The sequence below is a fragment of the Amblyomma mixtum genome, chromosome 3 (genome assembly GCF_055824585.1).
Source record: "Amblyomma mixtum isolate Tamu chromosome 3, ASM5582458v1, whole genome shotgun sequence".
Taxonomy (NCBI): Eukaryota; Metazoa; Arthropoda; class Arachnida; order Ixodida; family Ixodidae; genus Amblyomma; species Amblyomma mixtum.
The window spans coordinates 46,325,949-46,347,829 of record NC_143014.1 but is presented as its reverse complement, the minus strand read 5'-3'; the positions used below and the strand labels follow the sequence as shown (position 1 = coordinate 46,347,829).

The 21,881-nt window shown below is 47.0% G+C and overlaps 1 protein-coding gene across 2 annotated transcripts in view; it reads left to right on the top strand.

Moving 5' to 3' along the window:
* Positions 1 to 6,631: 6,631 nt before the first annotated feature.
* LOC149350034 (uncharacterized) overlaps positions 6,632 to 21,881 on the top strand; it is a 51,684-nt gene continuing 36,434 nt past the window's right edge. Inside the window, exons 1-2 of one of the 2 annotated variants that reach the window (XM_089579048.1) lie at positions 6,632 to 6,794; positions 20,474 to 20,662. In XM_089579048.1, coding sequence (XP_089435174.1) covers positions 20,480 to 20,662 — 183 coding nt within the window. In that variant the 5' untranslated portion in view covers positions 6,632 to 6,794; positions 20,474 to 20,479. The remainder of the gene's footprint in view (positions 6,795 to 20,473; positions 20,663 to 21,881) is intronic. The other variant, XM_089579047.1, reaches the window with a different exon arrangement.

Genomic DNA, 21,881 nt, shown 5'->3' with positions numbered 1-21,881 from the left:
GTAGGCATCGGCCCCGGCAGTAGTTGGTTGTTCTTGCACAAAAAGTAACTTTATGCTTCATTTCGAGCCTCGCATCGTGTTCCTCGGCGGTTTTGCAAGCGCTGTCGCGTTGCTGCGTGTCGACAGCGCTCGGCGGCTGCATGTCAACGTTTTCTTCCAAGGCGCTCCTCTTCTGTCGGAGGTGGTCGCTTGCGCGTTAGAATAGGGGGCCCCAAGAAGTTTGGGGCGTCGAAGGATGCATGCGCAGAACGCAAGGCCCGACTTGCGTCTTGGGTTAACGTTAGCGGCGAACGCTGCTCTACGTTCAGGCAGCATGGCGGCGCCCGTCCAAGCGGGGCCTCTCGCTTCACCACCGATTCGTTGTTTTCGCTAAGCTGTGCCGCACGTTCACGGCAAACTAAATGCGCACGAACCTTTAAGCACAAAATTTTAGCGATAAAACACCCCAGATTTTCAGATTGCTTCTGTGTTTACGGTGCTGCTAAGCTTCGGGAGTATGAGTCGTTTGACGTGAGAAAGCGCGCGAGGTTCAAACAGACGTGCGCCCCAACGCCGCTCTACGTTCAGGCAAGATGGCGGCGCCCGTCGAAGCGGGGCCTCTCGCTTCACCACCGATTCGTTGTCGCCGCTACTCTGTGTATTAAGTTCACGGAAAACCAAAGACGCACGAAGTTTTCGCTTTATCTGAGGATGTCCACACCACTTAAAATTGATGGTGTTGAGTATAAGGACACTTGTTTGGCCAATAAATTTAACACTCATTTTGTAAACTCCGGGGCTACGACACAACAGGTGGTAGATATTGATGGACTTGAGAAATACATATCTCCTAGTGTGGTTGATTCATTGTTCCTGACTCCATGGATGCAGTGAGCTTGAAATTATTTGCTGTCTTAGCTCTTTAAGTAAAAATGCTGCCCCAGGGAACGATGATATCAAGGCTCTGCCTATAGCATCTGTTGTTGACCTCTTATCTCTTCCTCTGCAGCATATATGCAATAGCTCGTTAGCTACAGGAATCTTTCCAAACAATGAAAATTGCAAAGGTGGTGGTTTTGCATAAAGGTGGTGCGCATGATGATATTAACAATTACAGACCTATTTCAGTACTGCCATTATTTTCTAAAGTGCTTGAGAAAGTGATAAAATCATGCCAAAGTAAGTTCTGTATTGAAAGAGAGCTTCTTGTGGGGCAGCAATATGGTTTCCGTCCAAATAGCTCAACTGAAATAGCCCTTCTGAATATTAAAAACAAGGTTAATCAATAATTTTGAAAATAACCGATTCACGCTAGGTCTGTTCCTTGATTTCAAAAAGCGTTTGATTCTATTAAACATCAAATATTATTTTATAAACTTCCGTTTTATGGAATCCGTGGCGTTGCTCTCAATCTCATTCGTAGCTACCTGACGGACAGATACCAATTTACAAGCCTTAATGGACATTCTTCTTTTCTAGAACCGATTGCATATGGTGTTCCACAAGGTTCAATCCTGGGACCCTTGCTGTTTATAATTTATATTAATGATATTGTCCTCATACCAAATACATCCGATATTATACTTTATGCAGATGACACCAGTGTGTTTTTTTCAGGAAAACAGTTATCTACACTAGAAACCTTCGCGAACACCTGGCTACATGAGTTTTCATGCTGGCTCCGGATAAACCAAATGCAATTGAACGTTCGGAAAACAAAGTACATAATGTTTAAGCCGCGAAATAAACCTGAAAATTTTAATATCCAGGTCAAGCACCAAGACTCAGCCCTTGAACGCGTTTCCATTTATAAGTTCTTCGGTGTCCCATTTGAGCAAAACTTAAGCTGGACTTCTCATATAAATAAGGTTCACACAAATATCTCTAGATCTCTAGGCATTTTGTATAAAGTGAGATATTTGGTTCCCAGCTCTATTAAACGTCAGTTGTATTTTGCTTTAGTACAGTCTCATTTACATTACTGTCTGTTAATCTGGGGCACCACTACCAAGGCAAACTTGCGCAGGCTTTAGATATTGCAAAAACGAGCTCTGCGTTGCATAGAAGATGTAGGTCCGCTAGAACATACATACCCATTATTCTTAAAACATAATTTACTGAAGATAAACGGACTGTTTCAACTAAAGCTTGCATATCATATTTATCATGAAGCCACCCGTGACCCAGTTCCTTTTATGCTTTATACTTCCCTAACAAGAAACCTTATGATTTCAGGTATAGTCATTTTCAAATGCCTCTGATGAGAACGAATTATGGTATGCAGCACATTGATTACTTAATTCCTGATTTACTTAATAAACACCCACGTATTATGGAACTTCTGCAGTAGCTTCGTTCCCCCCGTAACTTCAAGAACAATGTTAAAATGTACATTCTGTCCCTATCTCCCCCATAAAGTGTCCAGTTTCTAGTTTTTTTTTTACTCGCTGGGTGTATGTCCAGGTTCGCTATTTTGGTTTTGTTGTCCTAAAGACGTAGGAGGTATGCAATGCGGTTTTCATTGTTCTTGGTTTGCGTGCTATTTCTCCCCTTGCCTGTATGTTAATTCTGTGTATCTCATTGTTTGCTATTTCATTTTTTTGTTTTGTCCTACAGACATTTAACTATGCGTTGTTGTTTCCTTCATTTTCCATTGCATCTGGGTTAATTATGTGTAACTCATTGATCGTTACATATAATTCATGTAGTACGTATACGATGTTGTTACTTTTCTTGTTTTGCTTTGTGTACTTTGCTGTGTAATTTGCCACCCCCCTTAGCAATGTAACGGGTGACGGGGCCACGTCAGGCAAAAAATGAATTGCCTTTTGTCCCGTCACCTCTGACAAATCGATGTCAAAAATAAACTTCACTTCACTTCACAAAATTTTAGCGATGAAATGCGCCATATTTTCAGATTGCTTACGCGTTTACAAAGCTGCTAGGCTTAGCTAGCGAGTACGCATTGTTTGGCCGCCATAGAGATGACTTGGTGGGACGTTCGAATAGGGTTTCCCGCCTCAGCAAAAACGCACACTTATAATTTTGACTCTTAAATCGTATGTCTGCAATATTATCAGTGTCTGATGAAGAAATATACGCATATTTTAAAATCTCTTTCAAGAGTATCTTTTTGGTTTCCCATAGTGGCGCTGCAATCGATAAACGCTAACCTAAGTACATAGCACTGGGGCCCTCTATTTCCTTGGGGCCCCCAAGCCTTGGGGCCCCCTATTCTAAATCTCTCTAATCGGGAGTTTTAGAATAGGGGGCCCCGAGCTTTGGGGGCCCCAAGAAGTTTGGGGCGTCGAAGTGCGCATGCGCAGAACGCAAGCCCCGCCCTGCGTCTTGGGTTAACGTTAGCGGCGAACGCTATTTCGCCAAAATAGCGTGCGCCCAAACGCTGCTCTACGTTCAGGCAACATGGCGGCGCCCGTCGTAGCGGAGCCTCTCACTACACCACCGATTCGTTGTCGCTGCGCTGTGCCCCACGTTCACGGCAAACTAAATGCGCACGAAGCTTTCGCTTTGTCTGAACTTGCCTCAACCACAAAATTTTAGCGATAAAACACCCCAGTTTTTCAGATTGCTTCTGTGTTTACAAAGCTGCTAGGCTTAGCGAGTACGCATCGTTTGGTTGCCGTAGAGATGACTTGGTGGGACGTTCGAATGGAGTTTCCCGCCTCAGTAAAAACACACACTTATAATTTTACTCTTAAATCGTATGTCTGCAATAATAACAGTCTCTGACGATGAAATGAACGCATATTTTAAAACTTTTTTATGGCCGCCGCGGTGGCTCAGCGGGTATGGTGCTCGGCTGCTGACCCAAAAGACGCGGGTTCGATCCCGGCCGCGGCGGCTAGAATTTCTTTGGAGGAGAAATTCTAGAGGCCCGTGTACTGTGCGATGTCAGTGCACGTTAAAGAACCCCAGGTGGTCGAAATTTCCGGAGCCCTCCACTACGGCGTCTCTCATAGCCTTAGTCGCTTTGGGACGTTAAACCCCATAAACCAAACCAAAACTTTTTTATGAGTATCTTTTTGGTTTGCCGTAGTGGCGCTGCAGTCGATAAACGCAAGCCTGGCTCCGCTGCGTAGGGGAGACTCCTATTCTAAAACTCACCGGCGCACTCGTACGTAGCGCTGGGGCCCGCTATTTCCTTGCGGCCCCCAAGCGTTGGGGCCCCCTATTCGAAAACTCCCTAGTATCGGTACGGAAGCGGTGCAGTGGGGCGGCTGGCCTCTCGCTCGTCAAGCGAGCGCCGGCTAGCCGGGCGCCCGGAACTTCGATTGGTCCAGCTGCGGACCCGTCGAGCGAGGCTGCCCTCTTGGCGAGCGAGCGCCGGCGCGCCGTTTTACAACGTTACGAGGAGAGGTTGACATTGTCACGAGGCGAGGTGGCTAAGCAATAGAAATGATTTTTGTATTTCTAGCATTCTACAATGCAGCAACGTTGCTAAGCATTCAGTGACTTCCTTTAATAGAGTCAGAACAGCCCGGTTTTCGAAACCATGTGGCGAATGGGCATGATCGCTTTCATCGGAGCTTGCACTCTCACATTTCCGCGAGAAAGAAAGGATGTCGAAAGCAAACTGGCAGTTTGCCTAAGCTAAGCTGATTCTTTAAGAGCTGTCAGGCAAAGTGAGATAGGTACAGTCTTTGTCAAAAGTAACCAGGCTGCATGGTTTACTTCTATCTTGTACAGTGGAGCCCCTACAGCTTCCCTCAAGCTGAAATAGTCGTTAAAGGTAAGTACGGGGGGTCTTCTTACCTTCCAACACCTTTTGATCTTTAGGAAAGCCACAAGGGCTCCACTATACAAGCTAGAAGCAAACCATGCAGCCTGGTTACTTTTGACAAAGACGGTACGTATAGTGTGTTGTATCGGCGCTCGCACCTTTTGCTCCGTGATTGTGATACCTCGTGCGAGGCGCGCCATTTCTTCACTCCTGTGGGGTTATTTTGTATATTTTCTTTTGCTTTTCGTTATAGACGTCGAAAACATAGACAGGTTGGTGGGGAAGAGCGTTTTCACATGTTAGCTACTAACAGAGATGCCTATCACATGCAGTGTTCGAAAGATCGCGATACTTGGCGTAGTGTACAAGGGCCAGATGAGGAACGAGCTTTTGTGCACGTATACTTGCCGGAATCAGTTTGTTTTCAGAAGTTGGAGCAGCTATACATGGTCTATGTTTCAACGGGTGAATTTAAAATGTCAATTCGAGCCATTTAACTTCGTCGTCTTGCGATGCGCACCAGTGTATGCTTTCCTTCGAGTGTTCAGCTCAGGATTGCCAATTAAGGCGCAGCGCAGCGCCCAAGGGCTGAGATTCTGACCTTGACCGTCCACCAGTCTAGAAGAGGCGTTCTTGGATCACCCAGGTTAGAAAGCAAGACACGTTGAGGCTGGCTCCAATCTTAGCCCTCTCAACAGTCACATAGCACAAGCCGAAATGGGCTTCTATTCATCGCTTGATCATCTCAGTTTCAGCATTTAAGCAGTGCTCAGTTGGGTAAACTCGAAATGCTGAACTGGAGGCTGCAAGGATCATCACTAGCCCAGTTTCTCTCCAAACGTGTTGGCAGATGTCGAGCCAATTACTACGCAAGAGATGCCTAGCTACAAGACAGAAGGCAAGTTTTTTTCTAATTCGAAGCGTACGTGTACGTTCATGGCTTGCGCTACATTAGGCATCATACTGCCACTATCTCAGCCTGTTCTTCCTCTGTGAGACTTCGTACAAGGTGACAATGAATCCAGCAACGTTAGACGTCCACAGTCATTTCATGCTGCGTCCACTCTTAGGTAGCGCATCGCCCTACCTCGTTCCCGGTTAAATTAGGCGATACAGCAGTCGACGAACCATGTGGCGTGCTTTTTACCACAGACATTTTTATTTTTGTGTGGGTGTTCATGCGGAACATCTCTGGCAGCTTTTGGGGCGCTGAGAAAACGACAGGCAACTTTTCTCGCAGGAGTTCGTGAACACCTTGTCATGACCCTCACGAACAAGACGGTAGGTTATATACCCCGAGAAAAGCAGTTGCATCAATCTGCTAAAATTGCTCGGTGTGCTGATAAAAAAAAAATAAAGGAAAAACCTTCTGCAGCGTACACGCGTAGGCTTTTTTGCTATTTTTCTGTACTCTATCCAGTAAACTTCAGTGCAATGAACCAACTAGCCCAACAAAAAGTCCTGCTTAACTTCAGTTCACTGCACCTGTCTTTTCTTCTCGAGCTTTGTCCATGCGTTCCGCGTAATTGCGCGCAGCTTTGATTCACGGATGCGTGTCAACTTTCTCCCGTAGCAGCTCTGCTTCAGTCAACGTGTAGCGCTGTGTCGCTTGAACACCGTCTTGCTTGCCCTGTTTCTCGAGCTAGTCACCATGAAGGAGTCAGCACCAAACAGCAAGACAAGCACCAAGTATAGCAGAACTCTTAACTGTGTTTCTTGAAGACCGTTCTGCTCACGCCGCCATGTTGTTGGCGAGCTTAGTCATCACCGCCAGACTGATTGTGCGGGCGTGTATTCTTTTGAGCTCGTTCCATGTCTTTCATCGCTGCCGTCAATTTCACCGTTAACAAGCGAGCGCACGATACCAGGCAGCTGTTATTGCTCGGCGTACTTCGCTAGCCGCCGCTCCGATTCTCCCGACCCGGAACGCCACGTAGGTTAATCTTTCCAGTGACGCCTGACTCGTGGCTATCTTTGTCCTCGTCGTCAACGGCAACCGAGATATCGCACGGAAACAGTTCCGCCGCCGAGCGACGCCCGAGTGCAGCTCGCGACAGAAGTCGTCCGGTTGAAGGTGAGTAGATGTGACAAAAAACGTTCGTTTTTCTCTCTTTCGAGCTTCATTCTAATGGCGAATTTTGTAGACTGGAGCAGAGCGGTTTCGTGCGTGCACTAGAATCCTTGCACGTTTAAAAGCCTACGCTGTGCACTTTCCCTTGTCGCAGTACGTGTTTTCTTACAAGCGGCCATAGTTCCGTAATGCAAGCTTAAACAGCCTGCATCACTGATCTATGACCGCTTTGCACTGTGAATCTACTAACGGGGATGCCGAAATGAGAGCGAAAAGCGTGGTATATTGCCTAATTGACCTCAATTGACTGATGAATGCTAAATAGTGTGTTTCGTGTCTGTCGCGAGTTGGAGCTTATTTACGAAATTGGCAGGTCTGAATTCTTTTCGGTTCCTTTGGAAGCTTCGGGGAAACAGATATAAGCGCAAACAGACACGGCTGTCATATCTTAATATCGGCATTTTGCTCAGTTTGATGCGTTCGTTTCTTGTTAGCTCTACAAAACGGCTGCTTTGCGCACGGCACGGAGCGCTTGTCGCGAACGGTATAGATAACCGCGCTGCGCCCCTTCAGCGAGAAAATAAAAATGAAAAACAGCCAGGAATGTGACGTCAGCCGCACTGCAGAACAATTCGTGTTTCTCTTGTGCAGTGCAATGTACTTACACGGCCGTCTAGATAGTTGCTGTTTGTAGTGAAAAACTAAGTGAGCGTGACAGCCGCCCGCCACTTTAAAGTCGTCATGCCGTTCATGGGACGCCTTCCCTTTATGCCAAGGTGTCGTCATTTTTTAGTTTAGTTACTGCTGTGCACTCCTAAGCCTAGATATTACGACATTTATGCCTAATGCCCCACCGCGGTGGCTCAGTGGTTACGGCGTTCGGCGGCTGACCCGAAAGACGCGGGTTCGATTCCGGCTGCGGCGGCTGAATTTCGATGAAGGCGAAATTCTAGAGGCTCGTGTACTGTGCGATTTCAGTGCACGTTAAAGAACCGCAGGTAGTCGAAATTTCCGGAACCGTTCACTACGGCGTACCTCATAGCCTTAGTCGCTTTGGGACGTTAAACCCCAATAAACCAAACCAAACATTTATGCCTAATAACTGGTCTATAGTAGTGCCTAAAGCTAAATTAACTGCATGAAAGTCCGCCTTCGCGGCGGAGTATTTTTTATTTATTAAGAATACCTTTACAGAGCCTAGAAGAACGTATTGTAGGGGTGCTAACTACATCAACAGAAAGTAGAGAAAATTCATCTACTGAACAAAACAACAGATAAGAAAAAGTATTAACTGCAATAATGGCATATGTAGATCAAGTGCAGCAACCAACCTGACAACACAAAAATCATCAATCAAGAGAAATGTTAACGAACTTTCAGTACAGAGTACTTTACTATGTTGAACTGGAACGCTTCTCAAAATCAATTATGTTAACGCGCAACCAACTCCGAGAATAGTAAATATCAAACTGATACGACATTTTCTAAAGCAGCCTGGGCGTTCGCTCGGGCAAATGTTTCATGCGGCAACAGATGCCAGTCATTTATCGTGTTCGGAAAAAATGAAGATTCCACCGTATTAATCCAGTAGTCATATTTCGAATGTTCATATCATTGTGCCTTCTACTTGATGCATAGTGAGACTTTGTTAAGTAGTCGTTTCTATCAATTCCGGTTTTATTGTAGATATCAGCAATAATTTTAATCTCAATTGTGTTCTTCGCTGCGATAACAGCTTCTGCCCCAGCGCTTCTCGAAGTTCAGAACTTCTAACATGAAAATTATCTTTCGCAGTTGCAAATTTCCCGCACTCATCTGGAGTCGCTGTAATTTTTCTTTTAATATTCGAGAACGGACCCGAAGCTAGGCATTCATATTCAAGAACTGGCCTAACATCAGTGATGTACACGTTTGCAATTTTTCAAACAAGTTTTTAACATAATTTTTTGCATAATTTTTTCACAATTTTTAACTCCGTTTCACGGCTCACAGCGGCGAAATGTGCGAAAATACGCGGCGCGAGCACACGATGAACAGGCCGGCGCAGGAGTCCTCTGCCAGGCTGTTCCGGATAACGGAACCAACCCCACTTGCTTTTGAGACCGTTATCAGCAATCTCGTACACGTTACAGAAAATAAGTAACCGATTACGACTGCAATTACTCCATCTGAAATGTAACTGATTACAATGGACAGTTACAGCCCCGGAAAAGTAACAATTACACAAAAACAATCGGTTACTCTTGCGTTACTAGCCTTCCAAGTTTTATTCTCATAACAAAATTACTCTCACTGCAGTTGACTACACTGCGGCCTAACTGCGCGATATTTTGTTAGTCGATAATTTCCAAGAGTTGTTTTTCGACGTTTCCGTCGGTAACGTAAATTAAGGCTGTGATATGGGCGAGTTGGTGATGATTCATTGTTAAACTGCGCGGAAAGACGGGACACGCGGAAGAAAGACGCGCGACAAAAGCGCTGACTCGCAACTGACTTTTATTCGGAGAAACGGTGCTGATAAGTTTTCCTTTGCAGAAAAAACACAAGACACCAAACGTAAAAAGATGACTAATACTACTCATCGTACAAGACGGTGAAAAACACACACCACATCGCGCTGGTGCAAGCGCGCGTGAAACTTGGATGTCTTTTCCGTATTAATAGGGGATTTACTTATCATTGAGCGTTTTTCATCGTCTTGTTAGGATGAGTAGTATTGGTTTTTCTTTTTACGTTTGGTGTTTTTTTTTCTTAAAGGAAAACTTATAAGGACCCTTTCTCCGAATAAAAATCAGTTGCGAGCCAGCGCTTGTGTTGGGTGTCTTTCGTGTGTCCCGTCTTCCCGCGCTACTTAACAAAGTCGCTAATGTTCCCACGTTTCCTCGTGAAGAGGTCAGCAGCAACAGTGACTCTCTCTCTCTCTCTCTCCGTGTATGCGCAGGAGGAGAGGACAGAAATATAACGTATGCACACTCGTGCTCCCACCTCGTAGCTGTGCACACATGCCGGCAGCTGGGCCTTGCATGCCTGGTAGCTTGTATAATATCGGCGTCAAATGAAATGCGAACAGCGGAGCGCACGGCCAAAGGTCCAGTTTGCGCCGTCTGCCTATCGCCTTCAGAGATAGGCGCGCTCATCCAGTTTGCGATTGTTTTGCTTATTTTCGTTGGCGTTCGTTTTCTCGCTTTGAACACTGGAGTCCCACGTTCGTTCTTTCCGCCGATCGTAACTTGCCCACAGCCGATTCGCTGGGCGGCTGTAGCCCGCGTGAGTGAAGCGAGCGCTCTTAGCTCTAACGAGACCGTTGCTGAATCGCTTGCTTGGCTGTGAGCAGAATTTCGCCGTACCGCAACCAGAAATGGGGCACTCCAGTGGCAAAGAAAATGAGCGTCTAAGAAAACTGAAGTAAAACTATCGACAACTGGAAGAACGCGCCTACACTTGGTGACGACGGGAAGACTGCATAAAATGGACCTTTGGCCACGCGCTGCACTGTTCGCATTCCATTTGACGCCGATAGTAGCACAATAGCGAGCGAGCCGCACATGAGGAGCTGCGCTATCGTGTCGGGTTTTCACGCGATAGCGTATACAGTTCGTTCGGTCGAAAAGCCGTTGCCGTGACCTAGGATTGCCAGGAAGGCCTCAGAATCGTGACGGAAATATTCCCAGAAGCTCAAATTAAAAAGTGGATTCGTCGGCATTGGGGTACGAGCCCAGGCCCTGTGCGTGCCACGCTCGCAAGCAACGCATATGCCATAGTGTTTTTTTTTTCTTCATTGCCTGTTTCTTTGGTTGAAACGTGTTAGAGGGGCATCAAGTGAACTCGTTGTCGTGTGTACAGCGCTAAAGTGTGTTGAGCATGTGTGCTGATGTTATAGTAACTTAAAAAATAAAGCTAAATATAAATATGCTAATTAGGCGTCAGAAATTGCGCGGAATGAAAAGATGGTGCTATGGCGATTTCCAAACATCCGCAGATGTTTGGATTTGGTCTTCTCCAACTTGAAGCCCCGTAGCTAACGCACTTAAGTCGAACACTGAGGCAGTGTTGGCGGAGAATTTTTTTGCAGCTGAATCGTGCTCTGCTAGACAAACGCGCGCAAAATAATGCGAGCTTTTTTTTTTTTTTTCAACTGGTTTCCTCTGACTGTCGTGCCCGATCGGCGGCTTGATAGGATATTTTGAGAAAGCTGGCAGTGTGCCAAAAGCTGAAACATCCATGAGGCACGAGGGTCGCTCAGAGTGCCGTGATTTGAAAGCGCAGGCTAATCTCCCAGCCAGGCACCTAGGAAAGCCTAGCAACAGGCCGGGCCATGGCTTGTGTACCAATTTGAAGAACTCGGTGAATATCTGTGTCACCGGACGGCCGGAGCGGTAGCCTAGTGGCCAGAGCATCCGCCTCGCATTCAGGAGGCGCTACGGTCGATCGCCAGTGCCACCGGGAACCCCATACCCAACGGTACCGGACAAAAGAATTTTTGAACGAGAAGCAGTTTTATAGATTGTAAGATTTCACTATGACAATCAGTAAGTCCGCATATCTCCCGTACACAGGCTTGCATTTTTTCGCTATTAACATTTTTGCGATCGTCAGAAGCGTTCCCCGTTGGTTTTCTATGACAGTGCTAACTGCTCCATGCGAGCACGGAAGAATGGACCACTGCCTTCGATATTTCAATAACGGTACCCCAAATTTTTCCAGTGTTCAAAACTTTTGTCCAAAAATGTTGTACATGAATGGTTTTCTAGAGAGTATATATAGTCTAGCGCGATTTGAAGGTTCGTTTTGTCTAAAACAGACGAACAATATTTTTCTGCCGTAGAGGTCACTTCGACTGTAACGAACATGACAATGCAGTTGCGTAAATAGTGAGGGGGACAGAGGGGTCCTGGCCCCCCTTCGCTTAGGGTGGGGACACAGCATGCGAGCGTCCGCCTCCGTTCCGGGACTACGGGGTAGGCATCGAATGATGCGAGCAGCACACGCAACACGTGGAAGCCACGAGAAAGAGGAGGCCTCCCCCCTTCTTTAGAATGGCTCAGCAGAATCAGATGGTCACAAAACAGTGCTCTCATAATTACAGTCTGCCAGCAATCAAAGAGCATGCCATGACTAAGTGTGATTGTATTTAACTTCAGGCCTCTGCTTTTCTAGCATCGAGTCAAACTGGGATTGAGACGGATGTTGAAGAGTAGTCCTGCGCATCTCGAGGGTTGGCATCGCTTTCTTCGGAGTCTTTCCCTTGTTCAGGCCTGGCGAGCGTTTTAACAGTTCCCGAGACAGGCGCTGACAGATCCGACTCTCGCCTTGGCGGCATGCATAAAAGTACTTCATCTCAGCTGGCTATCGTCTTTCTTTTTTGCTGTTTAGAAGGAAATAAGTAAAGATTCAGCAATGTCTGCCACCGTCACTTTTAGTATCCTAAAACTGCCGGTTCGATTTCCCTTCCACCATCGCGGTCCCACGTCTCCTAAGAGCCAAAATAAAGGAACCATGAGGCTGTGATTATAGAGCTAGAAAGCGATGCTGGTTAATGCTGCAGAAATAGCACAACCGCTGAACTCGAATGCTTAAACAGCACAACACATGCTTTATATTCGCCGCCACGGTGGCTCAGTGGTTATGGCGCTCGGCTACTGACCCGAAAGGCTTCGATCCCGGCCGCGGCGGTCGAATTTCGATGGAGGCGAAATTCTAGAGGCCCGTGTACTGTGCGGTGTCAGTGCACGTGAAAGAACCCCGGGTGGTCGAAACTTCCGGAGCCCTTCACTACGGCGTCCCGCATAGCCTGCGTTTCTTTGGGACGTTAAACCGCCATAAACCAAACCATTTGTGAGACTCAAAGATCCATGATTTCGCAATTCTTTCGTCATCCGCTTTGTACTTGCACCCGCAAGGGCACCTTGTGTAACGAGGTGTTGGTGCTTGGCGCCACCACGGACCTTTAGCCCCTATACCGAAGCTGTCATCCGTACCGTGGCGATAGGTTGAAAGGTGGAGGGAAGAAACCTTGAACGGTGGCGGTCGAGGAAGTGGTCAATCCTCGGCCGATGGGCTCCTCGTCTGTTTACCAGGCGGGGAGTCCCGGGACCTTCCTCTGTGTATAAGGGTGAATCAGAGGCGACAAAGTATGAGGAACCCTTAGCCAGTACATGCCGTATGGAAAAATTTGCAAAAAAATCTGATCGGCCCCCAAAAAAGGGGTCGCACCGATGCGAAAAAATTGATGCCACAGAAACCAGAAACGTTTCCAAAGTTTTTCATGGTTCACTCAAATACAGATGAACCTGTAGCAAACTTGTATGCATTTGTGATCGCCAACACCCTAAAAAGGTGTGTAGGCAAAGACTACAAAGCAAAAAAGCAGCGAACCGGAGATCTCCTTGTAGAAATTAACACAAAAGAACAGAGCACCAAACTGATGTCGTTACAGAATCTTGGAGAAACAAGTGTACAGGTAACCCCGCACCGCACCCTGAACCACTCAAAGGGCGTCACATCTGAATATGAACTCCTACAGAGTACCGATGCGGAAATGGAAGAACTATCTGAACAAGGAGTTATAGCAGCCAGACGAATAACCATCAGGAGAAACATTGTTGAAATCAAGACAAAACACATTGTCTTAACCTTCAATACCACAACTCTGCCTGACTCCATCCACGCCGCATACCTCCATTGTAAAGTCCGCCCATACATACCGAACCCGAGACGATGCTTCAAGTGCCAGCGCTTTGGACACAGCATGTTGGCTTGCCGCGGTAAACCAACTTGTGTCACATGCGCACAAGGCGCACATACAGAGGAAAGATGCGAACGCACACCAAAATGCATCAACTGCAATGGCGCACATGGCGCGTACTCCAGGTCGTGCCCAGTCTGGAAAACAGAAAAACAAATCATAACTTTGAAGACCACAGAAAACCTGTCCTACCTTGAAGCAAAAAAACGCGTCTCTTTCCAACAGAAAGGGACATACTCTGAAGCGGTGACGCGGGGACAGTCGCCGCCTTCAGTTTCTGTCGGCACACAGGTCGATCCGAAGGACCTGGGGTCGACAACCAAGTCCCCACCACAGAAGTCGGTGACACAGTCCACACGACTGAAAATTTCGCAGGAAGACCACGCGATCCTCGCCGGAGGCCCTCAGGCCCCACTTTCAGCAGCGACATCCTCGGCGACAGACACCCAGAACAGCTCTGCTGAACTGGACCTGTCGCCCCACCCCTCTAAGAAGGCAACTGCTGGACCAAGAGAGACTGCCGCTGGAGTAGGGACTGGTTCAGCGGTGCCAACAAAAAAGACGAATGCGAAGGCCACGGGCCATCGCAACCAAGAAGCATCCTCCACGTCCACCGTGGAGGAAATGGATGTCAGCGAAAGTGCGCCGACATCTAAAACACACGCATCCGCGGCGTCTCCGCGGAAATCCAGCGCCACGAAAGTGGCGATGGATTCAACTCCTGGCTCGCCACCGCTGCAGCGGCGGCGAGACTCCCTAGAGAAGAAAGGGAAACCACGAATCACTGCTCCTGAGAATAAATAATTTTCCCCAATCCCCAGCTTATCACAATCGCGTATATAATACAATCGAACTGTAGAGGTCTACAAACTACACAGACATAACCGAAATGCTGAAAACAATGGCACCTACAGCTGTGTGCCTGCAGGAAACAAACCTTGGGCCACAGCACACAAACATCTTTAAAAAATATAATATTTTCCGGAAAGACCGAGTGCCATATCCTCCATAAACAGCTCAATATCATCAAAGAAAATGTGGGAGCAGGTGCGGAAATTCACTGGAAATTTTACCCCATTCACATTTCCAATGCTAACAACACCCGGTACTCAAACAACATTAGAAGAACAGGCCAACATATTGGGTGAGCATTTTTCCACAGTTTCAAGTTCATCCAACTACACACAAACATTTCAAAAGCACAAAACAATAGTAGAAAAACAAAAACTTCCCTTTGGAACATGCATACACGAAGACTACAATCAGCTTATTACAATGAAGGAACTGAACACAGTACTAACATCCGGTAAAATGACAGCACCAGGCCCAGACAATATACATTATGCCATGCTTGCTCACCTCTCTGAGACTGCCATAGAGGCTCTCCTAAAATTTTTCAATAAAATATGGATGAGTGGAGAAATCCCCCAGGTATGGAAAGAAGCAATCATAGTACCCTTCCTAAAACCTGGCAAACCACCAACTAGTCCCACCAGCTACAGGCCAATAGCACTCACTAGCTGTATAGCAAAATCATTCGAAAGCATACTAAACATCAGACTAACCTTCATACTTCAGTCCCAGCAACTTTTAGATATACACCAGTGCGGTTTTAAAAAGACATGTTCCACAACCGATCACCTCGTTCGCTTTGAGAACACAGTTCGGGAAGCGTTCATCCACAACCAACACTGTATCGGGGTCTTCTTCGACATGGAGAAGGCTTACGATACCACGTGGAGGTTCGGTATCCTCCGTGACCTAGGGGACCTAGGTATCCGCGGCAGGATGCTGGGCTGTTTGAGCGACTTCCTAAGCAACCGTACATTCAGAGTCCGCCTAGGTGCAACCTTCTCCAACACTTTTATTCAAGAAACTGGCGTACCCCAGGGGTGCATCCTCAGCAAAACCTTATTCATCATCAAAATGAACTCCATATGAAAAGTAATCCCAAAATCCATAATGTACTCAGATTACGTAGACGACCTCCAAATAGCATGCACGTCATCCAGCATACCTACCTGTGAGCGACAGATACAAATAACAATAAATAAACTGGCTACCTGGGCACATAGAAACGGATTTAGATTTTCCCCTCAGAAAACAGTAGCTGTTCTGTTCTCTTTGAGACGAGGCCTACAGGCCGACCCCACACTATATCTAAACCAAACCCAATTACCTGTCAAACAAGAGCATACATTTCTAGGGATAACTTTCGATAAAAAGCTCACATTATTGCCACATATAAACAGCTTAAAGAAAAAAGGTTCTCAGGCCCTCAATGTACTGAAACTACTGTCAAGAAAACGCTGGCGGTCTGATAGGGCATGCCTGTTACATATATATCGTTCTCTGGTTCGCTCTAAGTTAGACTATGGGTCCATAGTATATGGCTCAGCAAGACCGTCCTACATAAAACGACTGGATCCTATCCACAATCTTGGTTTAAGGTTGTCTTCCGGTGCTTACAGAACTTCACCAATAGCAAGTCTGTATGTGGAAACGAATGAACCTTCCTTAGAAGATCGAAGAACTGCACTAACTTGTACATACATCCTCAAAATCCTTTCTCAGCCCAAACATCTTTGTTATCCAATTGTCACGAAATGCCCATCCCGAATACTCTTCAACAACAAGCCTCATGCAGTTAAGCCGTTGCTCTTGCGCTTCGAAGAAAAATGCCAAGCCCTGAACATACTAAATGAAATTAAAAATATTGCCCCAAGACACGAAGCGTTACCACCGTGGTACACTCTCCCCACAGTGTGTGACGTCACACTAACACGCCTCAGGAAAACCTGTACACCACATGACCATATAATACAAGAATGTCTAGCACTACAAGAAAAATACAGAAATTACACTGCATTTTATACTGACGGGTCAAAAACTCATGCTCATGTGGGAAGTGCAGTAATACAAGGAAAAAATGAACATGCAGTACGACTTCCCTCATGTACTACAGTTTTCACCGCGGAGTGTTATGCTATTAGTGTTGCGGTACAGAAAATAACAAATGAAAACATCAAAAACAGCATCATTTATACCGATTCACTGAGCGTCCTTACAGCATTAAACTCCAAAAATGCCACGGAGCCACTGATTGGAAGCATCATACACAATATAGTAAAGGTCACAACACAAAAACATGTTATAAAATTCTGCTGGGTTCCCAGTCACGTTGGCATTAGGGACAATGAGAGAGTCGACATGTGTTCTGTAGAAACCAGAACCATGGAAATAAAAAATGTGAATTTGCCTCCTAGGGATTACATGAAGTTAGTGCATAGCAGACTAAGAGTCAAGTGGCAAGCTTCTTGGGAAAATGAAGGACACAGCAAGCTGCATACCATAAAGCCCATTTTAAAAGAATGGAAATCATGCCGCCATAAAGAGCGTTTTATCGAAGTAATTTTATGTCGTTTACGCATAGGTCACACACACATCACCCATAACTTCTTATTAACAAAAAAAGACAAGCCTGTGTGTGAAATGTGTGGTGAGGAGCTGACGGTAAATCACATTTTAATTTCTTGTTCGCATCTCGAAGAACTTAGAAAAAAATTTTTTACGGTATTTTACAATGAACACATTCCATTTCATCCCGCATTGCTTTTAGGCGAGCAAACACTTGTCGAGTTTTCACTTGTTTGTAAGTTTCTAAAGAAAGCCAATGTTTTAAATCTATTATAATGTAACCTCTGTACACTTGGCATAACATCATCTAACCTTGTGTGCAACGCCTATGCTCATCCCCACAAGCGCGAAGGAAAGAAAAAAGGATATAAGAACTCTCCAGAAATGGCTACCCAAGGCAAATTCTAAACTCGCAGCAACGCCGATCTTCAAATCCACCCACGGCACCGAAGAAAGAGTGGAACCGAGCCGCCATTCCCTACGCGGTTGGTGTGAGCGAAACACTCGCAAGAATCTTCAGTGATTACGATGTTCAAATCTGCCACGTGCCTACAAACAAGCTCAGACAGCAACTTGTGCGAGTGAAAGACAAGTCAGAAAGCACTAGATACCCCGGGGTTGTGCACAAGATTCCTTTCCAGGATTGCGACGCAGCTTACATCGGCGAAACTGGGGATTACAGGAGATGGTTCAGGGAGCATAAAAATGACGTTGCCAAGGGGCGCACCGAGGAAAACGCCTTGGCAGATCACCATAAATGCACCGATAACATTATTGTCTAGGACACAGCCAGTGTCATATCAACCGAGAAATCATTATCATACCACCTACTCCTAGAGTCATTCCATTTCCAATCAACTCCGCACACACTTAATCCGACACGTAGACCCATGCCTGCAGCATACGCATGCTCATTGCAGCGACCATCATTCGTATAAACATGGCTGATCCGTTTTTCGTTTTCATATGCGAACAAGGGATCCGTAGGGGTCCCGAAACGTCATTTGTTTTTTTTTACCCTATTGTACTTTCTTTTCTTGGCGAGTAGTAGTAGTAGTAGTAGTAGTAAAAGACTTTTAATCGACCATAATTTACAGGCCGAGCATTTCGACCGCCTGGGCGACCAGAAGCCGCTGTTCTTCCCCTTCAGCGCCAAGCCAGTCGAGCCAGGTGGTGATGGATAGAGAGGGTGGGGGGAAGGAACCCGACTGCTGAGCAGCCGGGCAATAGAAGAGGCAATGGGCCAGGTCCGCATAGATACAGGGGCAGTTGGGACAGAAAGGGTCCGATCGATAGCGATAGAGGAAGAGGCGGGACGGGGTGATAACTGCATTCATCTGAATGTGCCGAAGAAGGCGAGACTCCGGCACCGTGAGTGATGAATGAGGGGGAGGGTAAAGGCGTTTGTCGAGGCGGAGCTCAAGGTAGACCTCTTTTATGGTGCGGCGAAGGGTGAGTCTCCCACCGTCCTCCGAGGGCTTGGGCCAGGGGATCAACGGTGCCCGGAAAAGTGTGTCGCGGGCGAGCTGATGGGCCAGCTCATTGCCGTCAATCCCTGAATGCCCAGGGACCTAGCGGAGGAAAACGATGGAAGGCTGCAGTGCGGAGACCGCTCGTTCGACCTCCTGTTGGAGAGAAGGGGTCAGGGTGCGTTTCTGTATGTGGTGTATAGTGGCTTGTGAGTCCGAATAAACTGTGTACTCTTGGAGAGAGGGAAGGAGGGAAAATGACTGGAGGGCATGCGCAATGGCGAGGACCTTGAGGGACAATGCGTCTGGAGGGTGTAGATACGGCCCGCTGGTGTGGGTTTCAGGAGCATGGAGGTGTGGATGGTACAGTGCGTAGCCGCAGGAACCTCGAGGAGCCACGAAGGAGGCATCCGTGTAAGCTACACCCTGGGTATCAAAGAGAGGGGAATGGTGCTGTGCGGCCGCATGACGACGTCCGGCGTGCAGGACGGGGGACATGTTGGTCGGGAGGGGAAGGATACGAAGATTGGGGGCGGGGGTGGGAATAGGAGAGGTAAACGGGGAGATTGGAATGGGCGAGATACCCGCTTGAGTCAATAACCACTGACCCTGACGGGTAAGGGAAAGCCGGGCAAGCTGCGAGTCACGATGGAGACTGAGAAGAGAACGAAGAGGATGGAAGAGGCCTGTGGCAAAGAGCTTAGTGGTAGAGGTAGTGATAGGAAGGTTGAGAGCTGCCTTGTAGAGGCCCACAAGGGCAGTCTCGAGAGCGTTAAGTTGAGTCTGAGTGAAGGAAGCGTAGGGTGCAAAGTACAAGAACTTGTTGAGGGCCAGCGCGTGGGCAACTCGGCACGCGTGAGCCTCGTGGAGACCTTCGATGTTCGCAAGGCCTTTGACGGTGTTTGCCACGATCACATCCTTTCTCAACTCGCCTCTTTGGATTGTGGCTCCCGCATGTACTCCTATATCCGCTCATTCCTCTCTAAACGTGTGGCTCGCTTTCGAGTAGATAGCCACTTGTCTAACCCACACCACCTCACCCGTGGTACTCCTCAAGGTGCTGTTCTCTCTCCTACCCTTTTCAATCTCGCTATGGCCCCTCTCGCCTCCCAGCTAGCTGAAATTCCCGACCTGCATCATATATTTTACGCCGATGACATCACTCTCTGGTGTTCATCTGGCTCTCCCGGTCACGTACAGGACACCATGCAACGTTGCCTAAATCTCATCGACTCCTTTCACACCACCGCTGGCCTCTCTCCTGCTCCTGAGAAATCCGAGCTTCTCCTTCTCAACCATTCCTCCTACCAGCGCTCACACAACCACTTCGTCTCTCTCCACCTTTCTGGCTCTCCCATTCCTGTCGTCACACAGTGCAAAGTTCTTGGCTTCCCTTTGCATGCGGCTAAGAATGTGCAATCCCTTCACCGCGCTGTCACCACCTGCCACTCTGTAACTCACCTCCTGCGGCGCGTGGTCACTCGACGCTCAGGTCTTGGCGAGTGTTAAGTTTTTCAGAATGATATCATTTCCTCGCCAGACGAGTTTTTGTCGAACTCTGGACTGCGTACTTTAACACTTACGGTCTTTGTCAAAAGTATACAGCCCAAGGGGTCTGCTTGTGAGCCCTGTAGCGCGGCTCCTCTTGCGTACTCACTCTAATTTCACGAAGGCACGAGGAACTGAAGTCCTCAACCCTCCCAAGCTTAGAACTGTCAAATGTTTTTAAGAACCTCGCTACACGGCTTGGAAGCAAATCCCTCGGGCTGTATATCTTTAACAAAGACTATATTTAGCGTTTAGTTCCTGGGCATACGTAGTTAGCCTGCTCCTTGGCTGACGTGCAGTGCAGGAGTAATCAGTGCCCTTAAATTTCGATGCAGCAGACAAAAACCTGTTATTTGTGCGTCATGCTGGTTTCCGATGAATAATTTCTTTGCAGTGCCAAGTATTTCGGTCCGTGTAGAGCTCAGTGTAGAGCTCAGCTGAGCTCCCAGTGTAAAGCTCTTTTCGTTGGCTGAAGTACCTGCTGACTTTTTTTTTCCATCCAGGAAGCCATGGATTGCAAGAGGGTCGGCTGCAGAGGCCGAATCCAGCCAAACGGCACCGTACAATTCGCCATTTGTCCGGAGTGCCGCTCGCCAAACTGTCTGAAGTGCAGCGCAATTCACGAGAACCAGTCGTGCAGGCAGTACCAGAACAGCATCCAGCCGAAAGGCAGCTCCCCAGGAAAAACAGCGGTAAGCAGCGAGAGCGCCCTTTGCACCCAGCCTTTCGGCACCACATCGCCTTCAAGGGAAGGACGACATGCGATACGAACTCCTCATCTCTTCCTGCTTTTACATCTCCCTTGTCGTTACCTGCGCTGCCTTTCCTGTCATGAACAGCCCTCCTTGTTCTCTTTGTAACCCTGTGTGCACGCCTGTAAGCTATCGAGATTTTTAAAAAATAGAAATGCACGTCAGTGGCTTCCTGACGGCGCCTAGCTTACGGACACGCTATTGTTTTTAATGTTGCTTTCATTGCCGCTTCGCACCAAACCATCGTGCGTGCTCTATGGATACAGGTCTATCCGTTCAGACACGATAACTAGCCCAAGCCAGCGCACGCACCAGTCTCATTCGAATGCCTTATAAAGGGTTAACTTCGTTATCGCGACTTATTCCTCGGAAAATTGCACAGTCGTCTGAAAAAAAGATAGATGTTGGAAGATACAGTGGACGGAAAATAATTTATTTAAATTGTGCATAAGAGTTGTGCAGGCATTTTGCCTTATGGTAAGGCAGATAATTCTTTGGGAAGTGCTGAGTTGGCGTCATTAGCGAAAAAGTTAAGAAGAAAAGATTCAGTTAATATAAACACGCAGCCATCTAGATTAAGGTGCGTTGTGTAGCTTATAAAGTAATAATTTATGGCATAATTCATCAAAAGCCTTCGCCAAATAAAAAAAATGCAGTCTGCGCAAGATGATTTGTCTATATGCCGTGTAACTTACGAGTGAATGAATGCAGCTTAGTTTCACATGAGTAAGTTTTGCGGAAACAATGTAGAGCAGACGCAAAGACCAAGGGACCTGAGTTCTTGAGAATTCGCTGTATGTGTTACTGAGTGATAGGGTATGACAATTTAGGGAATAGTTACCACAGGGCTCGTGAAGTGGCACATGCACCTTCTCAACTTTCCAGTCAGTGGGAGGGATAGATGTGTGGAGCGGCCGTTGAGTTTTGTTAGTATAATTGAACGATGCGCGCAGCTATATTTTAGGAATTTAGATTTAACTGAGTGATATGAATGACAATGATATGAATAACTGAACGGTCCCGAAATGCTACATTAATAAGCTCAAGAGATGAACAGAAGGTACCTCCCGCTGCTTAACTATCGCGAGCCGAATCGAATGCACTGCGCTTCCGAAAGGTGAACGCCCTGGGCCGTGCGTAGCAACAGCCAGTGCGACGC